The sequence below is a fragment of the Lonchura striata genome, chromosome 10 (genome assembly GCF_046129695.1).
Source record: "Lonchura striata isolate bLonStr1 chromosome 10, bLonStr1.mat, whole genome shotgun sequence".
NCBI classification, from domain to species: Eukaryota; Metazoa; Chordata; class Aves; order Passeriformes; family Estrildidae; genus Lonchura; species Lonchura striata.
In genome coordinates this window covers 26,159,150-26,177,916 of record NC_134612.1, presented here as the reverse complement: position 1 = coordinate 26,177,916, position 18,767 = coordinate 26,159,150, and the positions used below count along the sequence as shown (strand labels likewise).

General features: G+C 52.6%; 3 protein-coding genes across 4 annotated transcripts in view; 2 read left to right on the top strand and 1 right to left on the bottom strand.

The window, feature by feature from the left end:
• KCNAB1 (potassium voltage-gated channel subfamily A regulatory beta subunit 1) overlaps positions 1-9,387 on the top strand; it is a 39,392-nt gene extending 30,005 nt beyond the window's left edge. For both annotated transcript variants that reach the window (XM_021540832.3, XM_031505603.2), the window contains exons 8-14: positions 328-414; positions 3,448-3,533; positions 4,658-4,778; positions 5,401-5,495; positions 6,369-6,489; positions 7,318-7,406; positions 7,997-9,387. In XM_021540832.3, the coding sequence (XP_021396507.1) occupies positions 328-414; positions 3,448-3,533; positions 4,658-4,778; positions 5,401-5,495; positions 6,369-6,489; positions 7,318-7,406; positions 7,997-8,086 (689 nt within the window). In that variant the 3' untranslated portion in view covers positions 8,087-9,387. The remainder of the gene's footprint in view (positions 1-327; positions 415-3,447; positions 3,534-4,657; positions 4,779-5,400; positions 5,496-6,368; positions 6,490-7,317; positions 7,407-7,996) is intronic.
• Positions 9,388-11,647: 2,260 nt separating this feature from the next.
• On the bottom strand, positions 11,648-15,426 carry SSR3 (signal sequence receptor subunit 3). The gene is made up of 5 exons (XM_021540833.2): positions 15,245-15,426; positions 13,880-14,006; positions 13,342-13,440; positions 12,677-12,808; positions 11,648-12,041 (listed from the first exon to the last, which is right to left on the bottom strand). The coding sequence occupies exons 1-5, from the start codon at positions 15,378-15,380 to the stop codon at positions 11,975-11,977; spliced, it is 561 nt and encodes a 186-aa protein (XP_021396508.1). The 5' UTR covers positions 15,381-15,426; the 3' UTR covers positions 11,648-11,974.
• On the top strand, positions 15,379-17,631 carry LOC144246783 (uncharacterized). Its single transcript, XM_077785543.1, has 2 exons — positions 15,379-16,643; positions 17,389-17,631. The coding sequence occupies exon 1, from the start codon at positions 15,379-15,381 to the stop codon at positions 16,636-16,638; it is 1,260 nt and encodes a 419-aa protein (XP_077641669.1). The 3' UTR covers positions 16,639-16,643; positions 17,389-17,631.
• The last annotated feature ends 1,136 nt before the right edge of the window (positions 17,632-18,767 follow it).

Genomic DNA, 18,767 nt, shown 5'->3' with positions numbered 1-18,767 from the left:
CACTGAGACAGCCCCTGGAGCTGCCTCTGCCAGGCTGCCAGGGCCACGCTCCGTGACCAGGGCTGGGCAGCACAAATCCTGGAGCTCCAGACTAGAGCACTGGGCAAGGGAATCTGTGTGGCCACGCTGGTGCTTTCTTCCTCAGATGGCTGCAGGGAGGTGGGACATCATTGTTCAGCATCCCTTTCCCATCCTGCGTGGCCGTGTGTGTGTATATATATAAAAATAGAATTATTTCATGCAGCGAGCTGTGTTTGATCCCATCCTGGCTCTGCTCCCTGCCTCCCTCTGACCCTGCCTGTCCTTGTCTCTCTTTCCCCTGGCCAGGCCTGAAGGCTTCTCTGCAGAGGCTGCAGCTGGAATATGTGGACGTGGTCTTTGCCAACCGGCCGGACAACAACACCCCCATGGAAGGTTGGTGGGAGCTGGGCTGGAAGGGGTTAACCTTTCCTGCCTGGTCCTGGCCTAAGGGCTCACACTGAGGAGGGCAGGGAAGCAAAAACAATTAAAACAGTTTGGAATGGTGTTCAGGTGGGGCAGCGTAAATGTGAAATCTCTCCTTTTGGGAGCCATGGAAAGTGTCCCTGTCCAGGCAGGGGGTTGGAATTAATGTCCTTTAAGGCCCCTCCCAACCTGTGTAAGGTTTCTATGTCTGCCCTGCCAGGACACATGAATTTGTAGGTTTTAGAAGGAACTGGAAGTTTCCTTTCTGTCCCAGGAATGGCTTTAATGTCTGGAGTGTTTCCTTTCCCCAGGTCCTTCAGGCGAGGTGGATTTGTGCTGGTTCAGGGCAGGTGGCCGTGGCAGATGTGCTGGATGGTCCATGGGACTCCCACAGAGCTGCAGCCCCGTGCCAGCTCTGCTGACACCCACTGCTGGACACGGGGCTGTGCCACCCGTGGGTGCCAGCAGCGCGGGGCAGGGGCTGGCCTGGGGTTTGAGGAGCTTCCCCAGGAGCTGCTGGGTGAAGGAAGCCCCTGAGCTGTGTCTGGCAGGGAGGTGTGACCTCTGTGCTGGTCTCCTGTCACTGAGCAGCTCCTGTGGCCAGGGCACAGCTGGTCCCACGTTCCCAGGGCTGGCCCTGGCAGCCGGGCACGGGCTGAGGCTCCAGCAGGGTGAAAAAAGGGACATTTCTTGTATGAACAGGGTGCTGGAGATACTCCCCATCTTCTTCCTGCCTTTTTTATGGCTCACCTACCTAGCCACTTCCATCCCAGAGCATCTGCTGGGCCATCTGTCGGCGCTGCTCCCCGAGCCACTGCATCCTGCTCAGCACCACACACGCCTCACTTCTCCCCAGGGAGCCTTGCAAGGCTCCTGAAACTCATCCCCTTCCCTCCCACTGTCCTGAGACACTTCCAGGGCTGGGGCAGCCCCTCCTGAAGGAGAAGGGGACCCGAGGGTGCTCCCCACCTGTGGGTGCTGCTGGAGCAGCCAGCACCTTGTGAGCAGGGGCACAACCCAGTCCAAACCTGATGTCCTGTTTGCTTCCCTGGGGGATCTCACCCTGGGTCAGGGGTGGCTCCGTGTGCTGGAAAAGTCTCTCCTCCAACCCTCCTTCCAAAAAAATGCTCAGCAGTCCCTGTTGTTGGGTCTCAAGGCAGTTTATTGCAAATTATCTAAAAGATTTTCTTCTCGGGCTGCTGTGGTGTGTCCCCAGTGCCCACAGCCTGGCACAGCCTGGCACAGCCTGGCACGCAGGGAGGGAAGGTGGCCACGTTCCTACCAGGGAACTTTAACCTGCTTCAGAGTTGTTATTGTTATAGTGCCAGGGGCTGTTGTTTGGGATCTGAAGCATTGATTAATGTTACAAAAACCCAACAGCTCCTGTTCCTAAGTGCTGCCATTTGGGCATCCAGCTGGCAGGACAAGAGATCCAGGCCTGTGCCCTTCCCAAATCCCATCACCGTCCCCTGGCTCTCCCAGCAAGGATATATATATATGTATATTTACATAAATTTTCTGAGTTGAATTTGGGTTTTTTTTGAAAGAGTAGAGGCTGGAGAAATGAAAACAACCCCAGGTTGAGATGTGTAAGAGGCGTGTGACGAAATGTTTTGCCAAACTCCGAAACGGTGGCGGGGCAAAAATAGAAAAGTAAAGCCAGGGAGAAGCAGCTGAAGAGGGAGGAAGGGAAGGATCGCTTACAGGCTTAGACTGATGGTGGTAGGGAATGAAAACCAATTTTTAATTAAATGTTCAGATGGGGCAGCCTGAAATTGCTCATTAATTGAATTTGGGAGCCCTGGTCAGGTGGAAGGTGTCCCTGCCCACAGCAAGGGCTTGGAAAAAGAAGATATTTAAGGTCCTTTACAACCCCAAGCAGTCTTTGATTCTGTATTTACACTTCACTGAAATGAGCTGCTATTTTTTCAGGAAGAACTGGAAGTTTCCTTTCCATCCCCTGCCTGGGGTTTTTATTTCCTTTCCATTCCCTCGGGCGCAGCGGGTTTGTGTTTGGCTTGGAGGCAGCTCTGTGTGCCAGAGCTGCCCTGTGGGTTATAATGGAGCCTGGCAGAGCCTGCAGAGGATTGCAGCAGTGCCAGGGTGGCACTGGAGCCTCCTCTGTGCCAGGCTCCTGCTCCTCCTGCCCCAAGCAGCACCAGAATGCAGCTGCAGCCAGGCAGCGAGTGTGGGCAAGGGAGCAGGGCCTGCAGCCTGACCCCTGGGGCTCGGGGGTTTGGGGTTTTGGGTTTTTGGGGGGCTCGGGGCAGCCCTGACCCCTGGGGCTCAGGGGTTTGGGGTTTTGGGTTTTTGGGGGGCTCAGGGCAGCCCTGACCCCGTGCAGCTCATGAGGGTTTTTTCACTCCCAAGGAGGTCTGAGGGGTGAAATCCAAAATCCTCTCCTGGTGTGTGTGGCCTTGAAAGCTTCCATACCCAGAGAACTGTGGGGACGGTGGCACAGCCCTGGGGACGGTGGCACAGCCCTGGGGACGGTGGCACAGCCCTGGGGACCATGGCACAGCCCTGGGGACGGTGGCACAGCCCGGGGACGGTGGCACAGCCCTGGGGACGGTGGCACTGCTGTGCTGGGCTCTGCAGAGGTGACACCTGGGGGTGCCAGGGCCCTTGGGTTCATTTCTTGCAGCTTTGTCCCTCGTGTTCTGGTAAAAAAGAGGCAGACCCAGATACGTGCTTTCAGGAAGCAAGTTTAAAAATATTTGTAATTTCTTTTGAAGTTTGTTTTTCCGCCGTGCTGCCCTCTTGTGTTCCACTGTGGAGGAAATGTTCTCCTAAGGCGGCGCTCGGCAAGAGCCAGGTGGGAAAAGCAGGTTGGAGCCACCTGCAGGGTCAGTGTCTTGATGTTTGCACTGGAAACGCTTCTCCAGCACAGCTGGGCAGGGGAGCGCAGCAGGAGCAGGTCAGGGCTCAGCACTTCGGACGTGCCTTTGGTGGGAACGTGGCCTCTGGGCACTTCTCACTCTCCTCCTTTTTGTCTTCACCAAGAAATCGTGCGGGCGATGACACACGTGATCAACCAGGGCATGGCCATGTACTGGGGCACGTCCCGCTGGAGCGCCATGGAGATCATGGTGAGGGCATGGAGGGCATGGTGGGGCCATGGAGGGGATGGTGGGGCCATGGAGATCATGGTGGGGCCATGGAGATCATGGTGGGGCCATGGAGATCATGGTGGGGCCATGGAGATCATGGTGAGGGCATGGTGGGGCCATGGAGATGATGGTGGGGCCATGGAGATCATGGTGAGGGCATGGAGGGGATGGTGGGGGCATGGAGGGCATGGTGGGGCCATGGAGATCATGGTGAGGGCATGGAGGGCATGGTGGGGCCATGGAGATCATGGTGGGGCCATGGAGATCATGATGGGGCCATGGAGATCATGGTGAGGGCATGGTGGGGCCATGGAGATCATGGTGGGGCCATGGAGATCATGGTGGGGCCATGGAGATCATGATGGGGCCATGGAGATCATGGTGAGGGCATGGTGGGGCCATGGAGATCATGATGGGGCCATGGTGGGGCCATGGAGATGATGGTGGGGGCCATGGAGATGATGGTGGGGGCCATGGAGATGATGGTGGGGGCCATGGAGGTCATGGTTTGGGCCTCTAGATGATGGTGGGGCCATGGAGATCATGGTGAGGGCCTGGAGGGGATGGTGGGGCCATGGAGGGGATGGTGGGGCCATGGAGATCATGGTGAGGGCCTGGAGGGGATGGTGGGGCCATGGAGGTCATGGTGGGGCCATGGTGGTCATGGTGAGGAGTGTGGAGGCCAAGTGAGGGCAATGGTGAGGGCTGCCTGCAGGGCAACCCTGGGCACGCTGGGTTCTGCTCCATCCAGGCTTTCCACCTTGAATAATGTAAAATCCTGTCCCAGAAGGAGCCCCGTGCTGATGAGGAGAAGATGGGCTGGGGCGTGGGGGTTTGGGTGACTCGTGTTTGTGTCATTTTGGTTTGCCTGAGGTCCAGTCCTTCAGTTTGGTATCAGCAGGCCCAGGGAAGGGGTGGGATGAGATGGGCTTCGTGTCCCAAGCCAGGCTGTGACTCCAGGAGGTGCCAGGATTGCAGCATCCTGCTGGTCCCACTTGTGGGGCTTGCCTTGGCCACCTGCTGTCCCCTCGGGGCGTGGCCTGGCGTGTCCTGCAGGCTATTTCCATGGACTGAGGTGTTTTCTCCTGGGTTTCCCTCGGCAGGAAGCCTACTCTGTGGCCAGGCAGTTCAACATGATCCCACCCGTGTGCGAGCAGGCCGAGTACCACCTCTTCCAGAGGGAGAAGGTGGAGGTGCAGCTGCCAGAATTGTATCACAAAATCGGTGAGTCGGAGCCTGCTGGGCCCTGGAGGTGATGGTGAGGGCCATGGGGGTCATGGTGAGGAACGTGGGGGTGATGGTGAGGAGCATGGAAGTGATGGTGAGGGCCATGGAGTTCATGCTGAGGAGTGTGGAGGTGATGCTGAGGGCCATGAAGTTCATGGTGAGGAGCGTGGAGGTGATGCTGAGGATCATGGAGATCATCTTCTGGCTGGGGCATTCCCAGAGAGAAATGGAGAGTAGAATCACCTGGGGCTCCAGGTGGGACCAGTGACAAAACCAAGTCTCTACTAGTGACCTAAAAGAACAACCAGCTTTCTGTGCCTCTGAAGACTGCTTAATATTATGTGTTAATAACTGAAGTACAGCAATGAACATATTAAGTATTAATTGGCTTGGCTGTGCCTTTACTCTCTGAGATTCGTGTGGTCCATTAAGTTAAACAAATCCCTCAGGGCATCAGCAGCTTCTTGCTGGAGGGCCAGCAGAGCGTTGCTGCCCGTGGCGACAGGACCAAGCAGCGGTCAGTTTGCTTTGGGTTCATTTTCTGACTGAAAGGTGCATTTTTGCTGCGGCCCTGGTGTGTGCCAGTCCCCTGAAGGCCCTTTCCCTGCTCCCTCTGCAGGGGTGGGGGCAATGACGTGGTCTCCCCTGGCCTGCGGGATCATCTCAGGGAAATACGGCAACGGCGTCCCTGAAAGCTCAAGGGCTTCACTCAAGGTACTCCTGGCGCTCCTTCGGGTTGTGCTGCTCTTGTGAGGGAGGGAAACAGCAGAGGGGAAAGGAAAGGGCTCCCTGGTGAGGAGGCCGGGTTGTGCTCGGATGGAGCAGCTCGGTTTCTCTGGCAACCACGCTCCAAAGTCGGGAGAATCTGGGTTAGCGTGAGCTCCCGCTCCCCACGCAGGAGCTGAGGGGGCTGCTGGATGTGTCCCCACCCTGCACCCTGCATCGCCCGGGAGGAGGCACGAGCCAGGGGCTCCTCACTGATGTTCATCCTGGAATTCAGGCTGGAAAGGACCTCCAAGGTCATGGAGTCCAACCCTGAATGGATGCAGCTGCTGCCACTTGCAGCCCCGTGAACCACATAGGTCCAACAGATTTGGGCATCGTTTCCCTGGGTACCAGCCTAGGCCAAGGGGGTGCTCAGCCCCCCAGTATCCCTCCAGTGATCCCAGTATCCCTCCAGAGACCCCCCAGGCCACAGGCAAGCCCACTGAGGACCCCTGGGCTGCTGGGGGCTGCCCTTTCTAACAGGTTTTAGCAATTGGTGTCACCACAGCTTGGTTTCCTCACAGTTATCCTGATTTTATTCTGATTGGGGCTTAAGGGGTGCAAAAGGAAAAGAGAGACTCCAGGTTCTGGAGTGAGAATAAAGCCAGAGAGCTGAGGACAACAGGAGACATCCTGGCGTGCCCCAATTGCTTTGGGTAGCCAGGCTTTGTGTTACTCAGCCCCCACGACCTTCTGGGCCGGACGTGGCTTTTCGAGTGCTGCTATTTATACGTATTTATAGATTATAATTACAAATCGCCTTAAACTCCGCGTTTTGGAGGCTGAAAGCTGGCAGCCTGACGTGCTGTGCTTGCTCTGCAGTGCTACCAGTGGCTGAAGGAGAAGATCATCAGCGAGGAGGGCAGGAAGCAGCAGGGCAAGCTGAAGGACCTGTCCCCCATCGCCGAGCGCCTGGGCTGCACGCTGCCACAGCTGGCTGTCGGTGGGTGCCCGCACAGCTGCCACCCCCAGGGCTGCTCCCCCTCCTCGGGGCTCAGGGCTGGCACAGAAAGGCTGGCACAGAAAATGGGTTCCCTTTCCACCACGGTTTGGGCCGGGCTTGCAGCTAGAGATATGTTCCTTGTTTAAAATGAGTAAAAAATGATTGATCCTGGAGTGGTTTGGGCTAGAAGGGAACTTAAAGCCCGTTTTGTTCCAGCCCCTGCCATGGGCAGGGACACCTTCCACTAGCCCAGGTTGCTCCAAACTGGTCCAGCCTGGCCTGGAACACTCCCAGGGATCCAGGGGCAGGCACAACTTCTCTGGGCACCAATTAATTAAACCAGGATTGTTTCCAGCAGCTGTGACTGACAGGGTCAGAGTGTCTTGAGCATCCCCAGGGGTCCCACCTCCCTGTTTCCCTGGACATCCCTCCCCCTATGAAGGCATCATCTTTGTGGTGCTGGGCTGGCAGACACGAGAATGCTGTTCAAAATGAGTTTTGGGGTTTTTTTTCCTAGTGATTATCTTAATGCTGCTGAGAGCTGAAGCTGGAAAAAGCACATTTGTCAGAAAGGTGATCCCTGGTTCAGCATCCCAGCAGTGAATCCTCGTGACAGGGAAAATCCAAACCCCAGAGCCAGGAGAAGTGCTGGGGCAGGGAGCAGGCTCAGGTGGGATCCTGGAAGATCTGTGGGGTTTGATATTTGGCTGGAGACAAAGAATGAGATTCTTTTCAAGCAGGGACAGAGGCTGTGGCAGACATCAGGGATGGGAGCGGGGCCCTGCCAGCCCCCCTGTGCCCCTGACCCCCTTGTGCCTTTGTTGCCAGCGTGGTGCCTGAGGAACGAGGGGGTGAGCTCTGTCCTCCTGGGATCCTCCAGCCCCGAGCAGCTGATCGAGAACCTCGGCGCCATCCAGGTGAGCACAGGGGTGGCAGCTCCTGCAGGGAGGCACCCCCAGAGCCCAGCACCCTCCTTCTCTTAGAGCAGGGCTCACACGTGGGGTTTTGTCTCCCAGCTCCATCCATGCACCCGAATCGGGCCCATCCCTGGTGTCACCATGGTTAGCACCTTCTGGGGTCATTGCCCAGTGACACCAGGGTGGCAGCAGCAGCTTTCAAGTGAAAATGCAATTTCAGATCCACTTGAAATGCAATTTCTGCAATGCTGAATGTTGTGACAGATTGTGTGCTGTCACATGTCACCTGCACCCACCTCAATAATTCCCTGCTGGTTTTCCCCAGTCAGAGCTTCCTCTGCCTCTGCTGTCCTTGCCACCAGCTCGTGTCCCAGTGCAGCCAAGCAATATTCCACACACAAAGCTGAGAGGCTTTGCTGCGATTCTCCCACTGAGTAAAGGTCCTCCCGTGGTTTTTCCTTTAAGGGAGGAAGTTATTGGATGAATGTTTAATATCTGTCACACAAAAACCCCAGAGGAAATGTACTTGGATAAAATCTAGGTTTCAGTTTGGAAGTATCTTGATTAAACATCGCTTTCTTCCACCCCAGGTCCTTCCAAAGATGACATCCCATATTGTAAATGAAATAGATAATATCCTGGGCAACAAGCCCTACAGCAAGAAAGACTACAGATCCTAATGCAATGCATGAATTTCCTGGACTGCATGGTTTAGAAGTGCTCTGTACTCCAGTACAGCCCTGAATTACTCTCATGAGAATCATTCAGCACTTGCTGCTCAGTGTCTACTGTCACTGGATCCTTGGAGATGTGTGCTCTTGCTACTACTCTGCAGTGAATTTAAAAGCACAGTTGATCTCTCTTCTAACCAAGAATAACCTTGTATTTTCTTACCTTCTTGACCGAGTTCATTAATTTTTACTTTACTCTTTGCACCTCATGCTTGTGCTGTGACAAATACTTGTAAAGCAAAAAAAAACAAACAAAAAAACAAAAAACAAAGAAACCGTTTATAACCTTCAGGTACTTGGTAATTAAAGAAGGATGTACAGATCTATTTTTTCAATGAAGAAAAGCCAGATACAACTTCAGGTTTTAATAAAACCATGTTTGGGAAATCTCAACTATAAAGTTTCTTCAGGTTAACAGATGGAAGGGACTAGCTCAAACTTTGCTTTTTTACGCTGAATATAAGCTCTAGGATTTCTCTGTAGTTGAATAAAGGCTGTAAGACAGAGAACTAGCTAGCAATTAGTTCAGCTCCTAATTTTACAGCTGTTCCAGCTGTGGAGTGCTCCTGGAGCAGTGCTAGGAAACCCAAACACGCATGTCAGGTTACTGAACAGAACAGCTCTGCAAAGTTCTACTTCTCCATAGACCTTAAGCCAAGAAAGCCATGATTAAATATTGGGTTTTGCATCTATAGAAACCTGCCTCTACTTCTGCCTGCTTGTAGACAGAGCTACTGCAAATTTCAATATTCAGGAGCTTTTAAGGATCTAGATACTATAAATATACACAATATATAGCTGCTGAGAACTGCAGGAACAATCAGGTACGTACTCCAAAAGGCTACACCCGCTTCCACTTGCTTTGGAAGCGGGAGGAAGTAAATGCATAAGACACATTTGAAAGAGATTTCTGTGAGCATTTACAGGAGTTGACAGGAAGGATTTACATCCTGATTTGCCCAGCTGAAGCCCACGTTGTATCTCCCCAAGGATTTGCTGTGTACCATGCTCCTCTGATCCCAGTCTGGATTTCTCCCGTCCCTGCTGGGACTCAGCCCTGTACAGTATTTTAGGACCCCTGTCCCCCCCCTGCAGCACTCACCTGGGCCAGGTGAGCAGCTCCCCCCCCCCCGAGTGCTCTCCTGCTGTGTGTGAAGCCGTGGCTGTGTGTCAATGACTTCTGCTGTACGTGAGAAATGCAGTCTGACTGCAATTCTGCTTGGACGCAATAAAAGCATTTTGTGCATCCACCCCGAGAGCTGCAGGCCTGTTACTGACCCCGGAGCTGCTCTGGGCCAGCAGGGCTCCCTGCTGGGGATGGGGTGCTGTGCCCAGGGATGCTCCAGCTGTGCCCAGGGATGTTCCAGCTGTGCCCAGGGATGCTCCAGCTGTGCCCAGGGACGCTCCAGCTGTGCCCAGGGACACTCCAGCTGTGCCCAGGAGGGACAGCAGGGGCTGGGCTGGCCCCAGGGTGCTGCTGGCAGTCAGTCCCCAAGGAGCACAGCAATCCCAGGTAAGGTCTGGCCTGGCCTGAGGCGGGAGGGGGCAGGGATGGGTGGGATTTTGGGAATTAGGAATTGTTCCCTGGCAGGGTGGGCAGCCCTGGCACAGGTGCCCAGAGCAGCTGTGGCTGCCCCTGGATCCCTGGCAGTGCCCAGGGTCAGGTTGGACACTGGGGCTGGAGCAGCTGGGACAGTGGGAGGTGGCCCTGGCGTGGCTGGGGTGGCACTGGGTGGGATTTAAGCTCCTTTCTAAGCCATGTTCTGTGATTTGGCCTGAACTGAGCCCAGTGCAGCTGTCCCCAGCCTCCCCAGGGTGGCACTGGCCAGACCCACCTTGCCCTGCCACGGGAACATCCCCAGTGCTGCATTACCACTAACTACTATTCATTTTTACAGAGCTTCAGCCATTTCACAGTTAACAGCTTTATTAATTTAATATAATTATCCTCCCAGTAACAGAGTAATTCCTTTTCCTCCCCCTGGGGGTACAATTTAATGTTCTCTCTTCCCCTTCTCAAGTACTTGGGGATCCAATAATGTATTAAAACAATTCCCAACTTTAATTGAGGAGATGGCATTGTCCCTTACAGGCTCTGAGGGCAATGTGGAGCAGAGCGGCAGCTCTGATTCAGGTTAACCCTCGGCACTAGATTAGAGAAAGATCATTTCAGTGTTTTACATTGAATTTTTTATTTATCATTGCAACTTGTAGTGGGGATTGCAAGGGAAAAATCAAACACCACCTCTAGAAAAAAAACCAAAACCAACTGAAAAAGTCAAAATCCAAATGCCAACCAAAAAAAGCCCCAAACTTTTCTGTGAAGAATCAAGATTAGTTTTTTTGCAGAACACATCCCACCCCACCCACCCACCCACCTGCTTTTGTTTCAGGCTGTCAGTGCTCAATGTTCCCTCTCCAGGAAAATTCTGACACACTAAGCTCCAGGCCTCAGCAACTGTCAATAGCAAAAAAGCCCTAAGAGAAGATGAAAAGCTGGTAATAAAAGACTCAGTGAGCCGACAGTAATGGCAGAAGAAAGGGCAGACAGCAGATTTTCTGGGGAATACACCTGAAAAAGCCCTGCCAGGAAAGCGAGGGTAACATTGTCTGTTCCAGGGCTTGAGTTCAGCACTGGGGGCTCTGAGAGCAACAGAGCAAAAACAGCAACATCAAACCCTGCTGCTCCCCGAGGAGCCAGCCTGCCTTTGTGTTGGGCTGTTAAAAATCTGCTTTATGTGAGCTAAATACTCAGCTAAAACCTGTCAATTATATCCCTTACAAGAAGTGAGGCCAAGGAAAGGGAAACTGTCCAAGGCAGGCAGCAGCTTTATGGAATGTGTCCTTCCAGTGCTGAATAGTCAGGCAGAAGGGATAAAGAAAAGAATCTGTGAATTCTGAGAAAAAACAGTTAACTAAAGAGTATTAAATGACCAAAAGTACTTGAATTTGTCAGAAATAGAACCATTACTGTCTCCTGCTCGTCACATTCTCCATTTTACTCTATTTTCCATTTAATCTTATTGAAGCCAAGATTAGCAGAGTAATTGTTACATTAATTCTGATTAAAAACTTTCTTCTCTCTTTAGGATCCCAAGTTTGTAATGGCAGGTTCTGTAACTGAATTCCATTAATATCAGTACAGTTTGGCATTTAAGTGAAGAGCTCCTCCAGTGATAGCCAGAAAAGAAGACACAGGATTGTCTGATAAACCCATTACTAAAAGCCAGCTAAAGCATTTTTCTTAAGCTGTGCAGAGATTGGCAGGGTTTTTTACTTACAACTTTGAAGATTAATGAAAAAAAAAGTACATTCAAACCACTTCAAAAGCATTTGCCTAGGAGATTTAGGTTTTGTCCTGACTCCACATTACTCAAAAATGAGGAGTGCTTCTAAGGAATATGTTAGCTTGTAGAAGTCTCATCTCTTCTGGAAGCAGAAAAGAGTTGACAAACCTAGATATGAAAATCCCGGGTTTTTTAAAAAAATGAAGAATGAAAATACAAGGAATCAAATTGCAAAAAAAGCTCGTTTTAATTACAACTTTTCAAGTTACAGTGATAAATGGATTGTCCCCAGGGTGGAGCTGCAGAAAGGTGATGTCTGCTCACAGCTCACACCCTACTCCCTCTCCTTGCTAAGTTAAAAAAAACAAAACTGAGTAACTGCAATATCAAATATCATGTAAAGATACCAAAAGTGAACACAATTTAACCATTTTGGATTCAAACCCTCCCCACATTTTCCTCATGCTAAAAAGGAAAAAAAAAAATTCCTATTCCACCCTTAGGCATTTCCATGGCAGAATCCTCACAGAAACTGCTGAGGATTTTGTGTCTACTTGGATCCTGTGGACAGCAGAGCAATCAGTCCTGAGGAAGCACTGATAGAAAGGATGTAGTTTCTGCAGGGAATAGGTTAAGGAATTGTTGAGATCCTTCTTTGGTACACAACATTTGGTAGGAGTTTTATGAAAAGGAAGGAATTCAAATGGTCTTCCTCTGGAGTTTTAAAACTGGAATACTGCAGCCTGAAACACAGCTTCAGAACTCACCTTCACAATTAAGACACCCATAAAGTTCAGCCTGGTCTCTTACAAGTTTTATAAATAGAGATCTTGAATTAACTAGCCTGTTTGCAATACTAATATCCTACAGGAACAAAACATTTTATTTGTGAGTTACTGGAGCTGAAGCATCCTGTCAGGGAAGAGCTCCAGGCAACCAACACTGACACAGCGTTTGCAGGAAGCTGAGCTGTGTCCTCACTCCAAAAGCACAATGGAAATGGCAAAGCCAGGAGGATTCCTGTATACTGTCCAAGCAATATCCTTAAAACATCTCATGTTTTAAGGGACTTTAACTGGGAGACTTTTTTTTTGGTAAACTCTTGTTTTTGTTTCAACATTCTAAGCTGCTGTACTCCAGTGGGCTGCAGGTGCCAAGAGAGGAATGCCACAGCCCACAGGACAGCTACAGCGAGTGGTGACAGCTAACAGGAGTGGGGCTGTGGGGGTTTTGGGGTGGGGATAAAGGATACACAGTGGGGTTGAAGTTCTTCAGCACGAAAAAGGAAGCGATGATAACCAGGACCAGAAAGAGAGTGTTGTTGTAGAAGATGGAGAAAGTTGTTGCTTCGTAGTCTGCAACTTCATTTTTCTTCCACAGAATCCTAGAAGCAAATTTCAAATATATTAAAATCAATATAAATCCTAGGAGGTAGAATTTCAGATGTATTTAAATCAATGGCTATCACGGAATCCTGGAATGGTTTGGGTGGGGACGGGCCTTAAAGCTCATCCCACTCCACCCCTGCCATGGCAGGGACACCTCCCACTGTCCCAGGCTGTCCAAGCCCTGTCCAGCCTGGCCTTGGGCACTGCCAGGGATGGGGAGGGATATCCAGGCACATCCACACGATGAAGTGTGCAGTAGTTTCTCCAGAAGACAGAGAGTTTGGCTCCAGTGCTCCCATCCTGCAGTCCCACTGGGGATTCCCTCTCACACTCAGTGCATCTGAGACCTGCCCTGGACAATTCAGCTCAAAAGGGCTTGAAGCTGAACCACGAGCTACCCTGCAGCTGCTGCTCACCAGAACACAGAAAAACAGTGTCCAGCACAGTCCCTACTGCCCCACCCAGAGCCTCACGGACACTGAAGGCACCCCTACAACAAGGGAGAGAAGGAAGAGGACAGAGAGATCACCTTTCATCCTTCTCCTTGCGGGACATCTTCCTGTTGTCCGCCTCGGACAGCTTGCGAGTCACCTCCTTGGAAACAGCATCTTCTCTTTTCTGGGCTACTCTGTAAGGACCACCACTCATGTCACACTTCAGAAATGAAAAAACCCACCAGCCCAGCCCTGGGACTACAGAAGTTTTCTGTACAGTGAAGAATACAACTTAGCCAAGATACCCGACAGTTCTGTCAAGGTGAAGGGGCAAGAAATAATAACAGCAATTACTAAAAGTAATATAATTCACATCCAATAAGTAATATAATTTATAATTTAAACATAATTTGTGGTGATACCCAAGGAGCATGATGGTAGATTTACTATTTCCCCATACTCTTAGCTGACAAGATTTGACTATAATTACAAAAGAATACGAAAAACTAATCAGTAGATACTTCTGTGCAAAATATTTTTTGAGTAACGTTTCTTATTAATAAAAAACTACAGTTGTAAATGGCAGTTTTGTTACATTTTTAAATGATAAATTTAAAGAGGCACCGAACTTACTTGTGTTTGAGGACAAACTTGACGTTTTTATATGCAAAAGCCACGAGATAGGTACTGATGAGGGTCATGACGCTGTACAGGACTGCAGACTGAACAAGATCCATATGCCATATTCTCCAGTAAAGCCCTTAAAAAAAAAAAAAAAAAAAGGAAGAATGGTGTTGGAAGCAGTTTCTCTCCAAGAAAAACGCCCCATACTGGAGCCCCATACAGGATCTGAGCTCTGTAATTCCACAGTCTCTGCCCGAACAAAGCCAACTCATCTAAAACCACTCGGGGGTGTTTACTTTAACATTAAAAGTACCGTGGAAGGGGAAAGGAGCTTTGCCGTGGCTGCAAGGGGCGGTGTGAGCACGGCAGAGCCTGCGGGCAGCGCTGATGTGGTGACACGTCAGGGATGCTGCCCGGCACCGGGACCCGGCGGGGCTGGAACCGGGACCCGGCGGGGCTGGAACCGGGATCCCAAAGGCTCAGAACCGGGACCCGACACTGCCCGGAGCCGGGATCCGCCGGGGCTCGGAGCAGCAGCCCCGGGATCCGCAGCGGGACAGAGCCCACGGCGGGCGGTGGGGAGCCCTGGTCCCCCTTCCCAACTCCTGATCCCCCTTCCCAACGTCCTGATCCCCCCAGGGATGCTGATCCCCCTCTCCCAGGGTATTTCTCTCCCCCAGGGATGCTGATCCCCTCTCCCAGGGTATTTCGCTCCCCAGGGATGCTGATCCCCTCTCCCGGGGTATTTCTCTCCCCCAGGGATGCTGATCCCCCTCTCCCAGGGTATTTCTCTCCCCAGTGATGCTGATCCCCCTCTCCCAGGGTATTTCTCTCCCCCAGGGATGCTGATCTCCTCTCCCAGGGTATTTCTCTCCCTCAGGGATGCTGATCCCCTCTCCCGGGGTATTTCTCTCCCCCAGGGATGCTGATCCCCTCTCCCGGGGTATTTCGCTCCCCAGGGATGCTGATCCCCTCTCCCAGGGTATTTCTCTCCCCCAGGGATGCTGATCCCCCTCTCCCAGGGTATTTCGCTCCCCAGGGATGCTGATCCCCTCTCCCAGGGTATTTCGCTCCCCAGGGATGCTGATCCCCTCTCGCAGGGTATTTCTCTCCCCCAGGGATGCTGATCCCCCTCTCGCAGGGTATTTCTCTCCCCCAGGGATGCTGATCTCCTCTCCCAGGGTATTTCTCTCCCCCAGGGATGCTGATCTCCTCTCCCAGGGTATTTCTCTCCCCCAGGGATGCTGATCCCCTCTCCCGGGGTATTTCTCTCCCCAGGGATGCTGATCCCCTCTCGCAGGGTATTTCTCTCCCCCAGCGATGCTGATCCCCTCAGAACGCGCCGCTGCCCTCCCGGCTGCCGCCCGCGCTCACAGATGGGGATGGCGGAGACGATGAAGGCGTTGCCGAAGAAGAGCGCGGAGGACTTGGCCGAGAGGTTGCGGCTGAAGTCCTGCAGCAGCAGATCCTCCTCGGACTGCTGCCGGCCCGGGCCGCCCTTGGGAGCCATGGCGGGACAAGGCAGCGTCAGCGCGGCCGAGCGGCTCCGGGTCAGGCGGGCGGGCCCGGCGGCGGGAGCGCTTCCGGAGCGCGGCCGGCCCCGCCCTCGGCGGCCGGTCCTCCCTCAGCCGGTCCTCCCTCAGCGCCCCGATCCTCCCTCGGCGGCCGGTCCTCCCTCAGCCGGTCCGAGACCAGCCCCGATCCTCCCTCGGCGGCCGGTCCTCCCTCAGCGGCCGGTCCTCCCTCAGCCGGTCCTCCCTCGGCGGCCGGTCCGAGACCAGCCCCGATCCTCCCTCAGCGCCCCGATCCTCCCTCAGCCCGGTCCGATCCTCCCTCAGCCCAGATCCTCCCTCAGCCCGGCCCGATCCTCCCTCAGCCCGGCCCGATCCTCCCTCAGCGCCCCGATCCTCCCTCAGCCCAGATCCTCCCTCAGCCCGGCCCGATCCCTCAGCGCCCCGATCCTCCCTCAGCGGCCGGTCCTCCCTCAGCCCAGCCCGATCCCTCAGCCCGGTCCGATCCTCCCTCACGGCCCGATCCTCCCTCACGGTCCGATCCTCCCTCAGCCGGCCCGATCCTCCCTCAGCCCGCCCCGATCCTCCCTCAGCCCGGCCCGATCCCATCTCCATTCCGTTCCCAGTCCCTATCCGATCTCAAACCCATCCCCATCCCGATCCCATCCCCATCCCAGTCTTGATCCCACCCCCATCGCGATCCCATCTCCATTCCGATCCCAGTCCCGATCTGATCTCGATCCCGTCCCTATCCCCATCCCTGTCCTGATCCCAGTGCTGATCCCATCGCCATCTCCATCCCATCCCGATCCCATCCCCATCCCATCTCGATCCCATTCCCATCCCCATCCCAGTGCTGATCCCATCCCGATCCCATTCCCAGTCCCAATCCCATCTCCATCCCAAACCAGTCCCGATCCCACCCCCATCCCAATCCCAGTCCCGATCCCATCTCCATCCCATTCCAATCCCATCTCCATCCAATCCCGATCCTATTCCATTCATGATCCCATCCCCATCTCCATCCCATTCCGATCCTATCCCAGTCCCGATCCAACCCCCATCCCCATCCTGCTCCCATCCCATCCCCATCCTGCTCCCATCCCCATCCCCATCCTGCTCCCATCCCATCCCCATCCTGCTCCCATCCCATCCCCATCCTGCTCCCATCCCCATCCCCATCCTGCTCCCATCCCATCCCCATCCCACTCCCATCCCCATCCTGTCCCGATGTATCCCCGCTGTTTGCATGGCTGAGGCAGGTGAGTCCCCGGTGGGCCGGGATCCCTCCGGGGTGTCTCACTTCGGCTGGGAAGGAATGGAAATGGGCCGTGTTTTCTCTCGTGTTTTCCCCTGTGTTTTCCCCGCTGTGAAAAATGCCACCCTGCAGCTCTCAGAGTGTTTCTGTCATCTTGTAGGCTTTTACAACCACTGCTGCTCTCGCAGCCCCAGCCCAGCCTGGGGGGCAGTGCAGAGTGCCCTGCTTTTCACTGTTTTTAGCGTTCCCTCTGCAGTTTGTGGTGACAGATGCCCCGCAAAGATTTTGGGGATGAACATCAATGTCCAGCATCAGTGGGGTACAGGTCTTGTCCCCTGATGGCCTGGGCTGGCTGCAGCACTCCTTGTCCCCTGGACTGCCAATTCTCTTCATATCTTTAACGTTTTGGTGTCAACTTCATTTAGCAAAGCATGTATTTCTCTAAAATTTAATTCAAGTCATTTCCCCGTTTATTTCCTTCCAGTTATTAGTGTTCTCTGCTTCCAAGAAAACACTTCACGTGCATGCCATGAGGAAATACTATGTGGAAATGAGATTAAATTTAAGCAAGGTTAAATATGATCAAAATGAATTCATTTTGACAGAGCTTTATACAACACTTTTGAGTGCAGTAGGACTCTGCTGTTAGAGCTCATAATAAATTCCCAGGACCAAACAGAGCAGCCTTTCAGATTCAGTGTGTTGATGCAGTGTGCTAAGGGGGTCTGTTGATGTCCTATTATCTGCAGGCAACTATGGGAGTTACACCTCTGCCAGCCAGCCCTTCCTTCAGGCTTGGAAATCTGTCTCCTGCAGGGATGCCCAGGCTGGCTTTGAGGAGGCACCAGCCTGTCAGATGAAGCACAGGAGCTCCGAGGAGCAGCAGGAATACCTGTGAGTACCACTGTGGCCACACCTGAGCACAGAGGGCCGGTGTGCAGCTCCCCAGCTGGGAGCCAGCCCTCCCCTCAGCACGGAATCATGGAATGCCTCGGGCTGGAAGGGGCTTCAAAGCTCCATCCAGCCCTGCCTGGCCTTGGATACTGCCAGGGATGAGCCTCCCCTGAAGTGCTTTCAGCAGTCCCTGGTTCCACAGGTGGGAAAGGCAGTTTGCCTCTTAGGTGGCATCCCCAAAAGTGTGTTCTGCAGCAAGAGTGGAGGTCAGGGTTGGTTTCTTTGTAAAACAGCTTAAACCCACAGTGTCCCTGCCCATGGCTGTGGGGTGGAACTGGATGAGCTTTAAGGTCCCTCCCAACCCAAACCACTCTGTGGTTCTAGTAGAAAACATCAGTAATTAATCAATGCTGCCAATCATGTGAATTTTTTTATTAAAGAGCATGCTTAGAGTTGTATAAAGTAGTTGGAAACTGTGTGGAAAATTAACTTTAGGATGGTTTCAAGATTTAGATTAGTCATTATCTCTGCCCTTGCCCAGACTTCTTCCTTCCTCTCATCTGGGTAAATCCGTTTTGTGTTGTGGTGGGATGTATTGAGTCTTTTTGTTCTTGGTTTGGCTTACATGGGAAGAATGCTGTCATTTTGGAATGAAATCTGCCCAGTGACCATCTGTCTCCCCATTAGGATGAAATAGGACATTGATTTAGGCAATGGAATGATGAAAGATTTTCTTGAAAAAACAAATGAGCACTTTGCTTTTTTAAAGCCCCTGCCACTGGCGAACTGTGGCTTCAGGCAGAACTCTGTGTACAGTGAGAGCTTCATACCCTGAGTGTCACAGATGCTTCCCCAAAAATAAACAGGGCCACCACTTTATTTATCTGACAATAAATAAAACAATTCCAAGTTTTGTTTAAGTGCCTAAATTTGCATCTTGGCTAAATCCTCATTCAGAAACTGTTGGAAGCGTGAGGCATCAAGGTCAGAGGAACAATGGCTCTGTGACCCAAAAGCAAAAGCTCTCTTGCTAATAGGAAAATGAATGCTGTTGTCTTTGCAACTTAGCAATTAGTTTCTTACCAAATTTCTTCTGAAGCACAGCAGCAATGATAAGTATTCTGAAAATCCATGGATTGTCTTCACTGCTCTCACTTTTTCTCCAGACTTACAAAGTGGACTAAGTTGAAAATTTTAAATGAGGGCAGTGACATTTCCTGGCAGGATTTGCTTT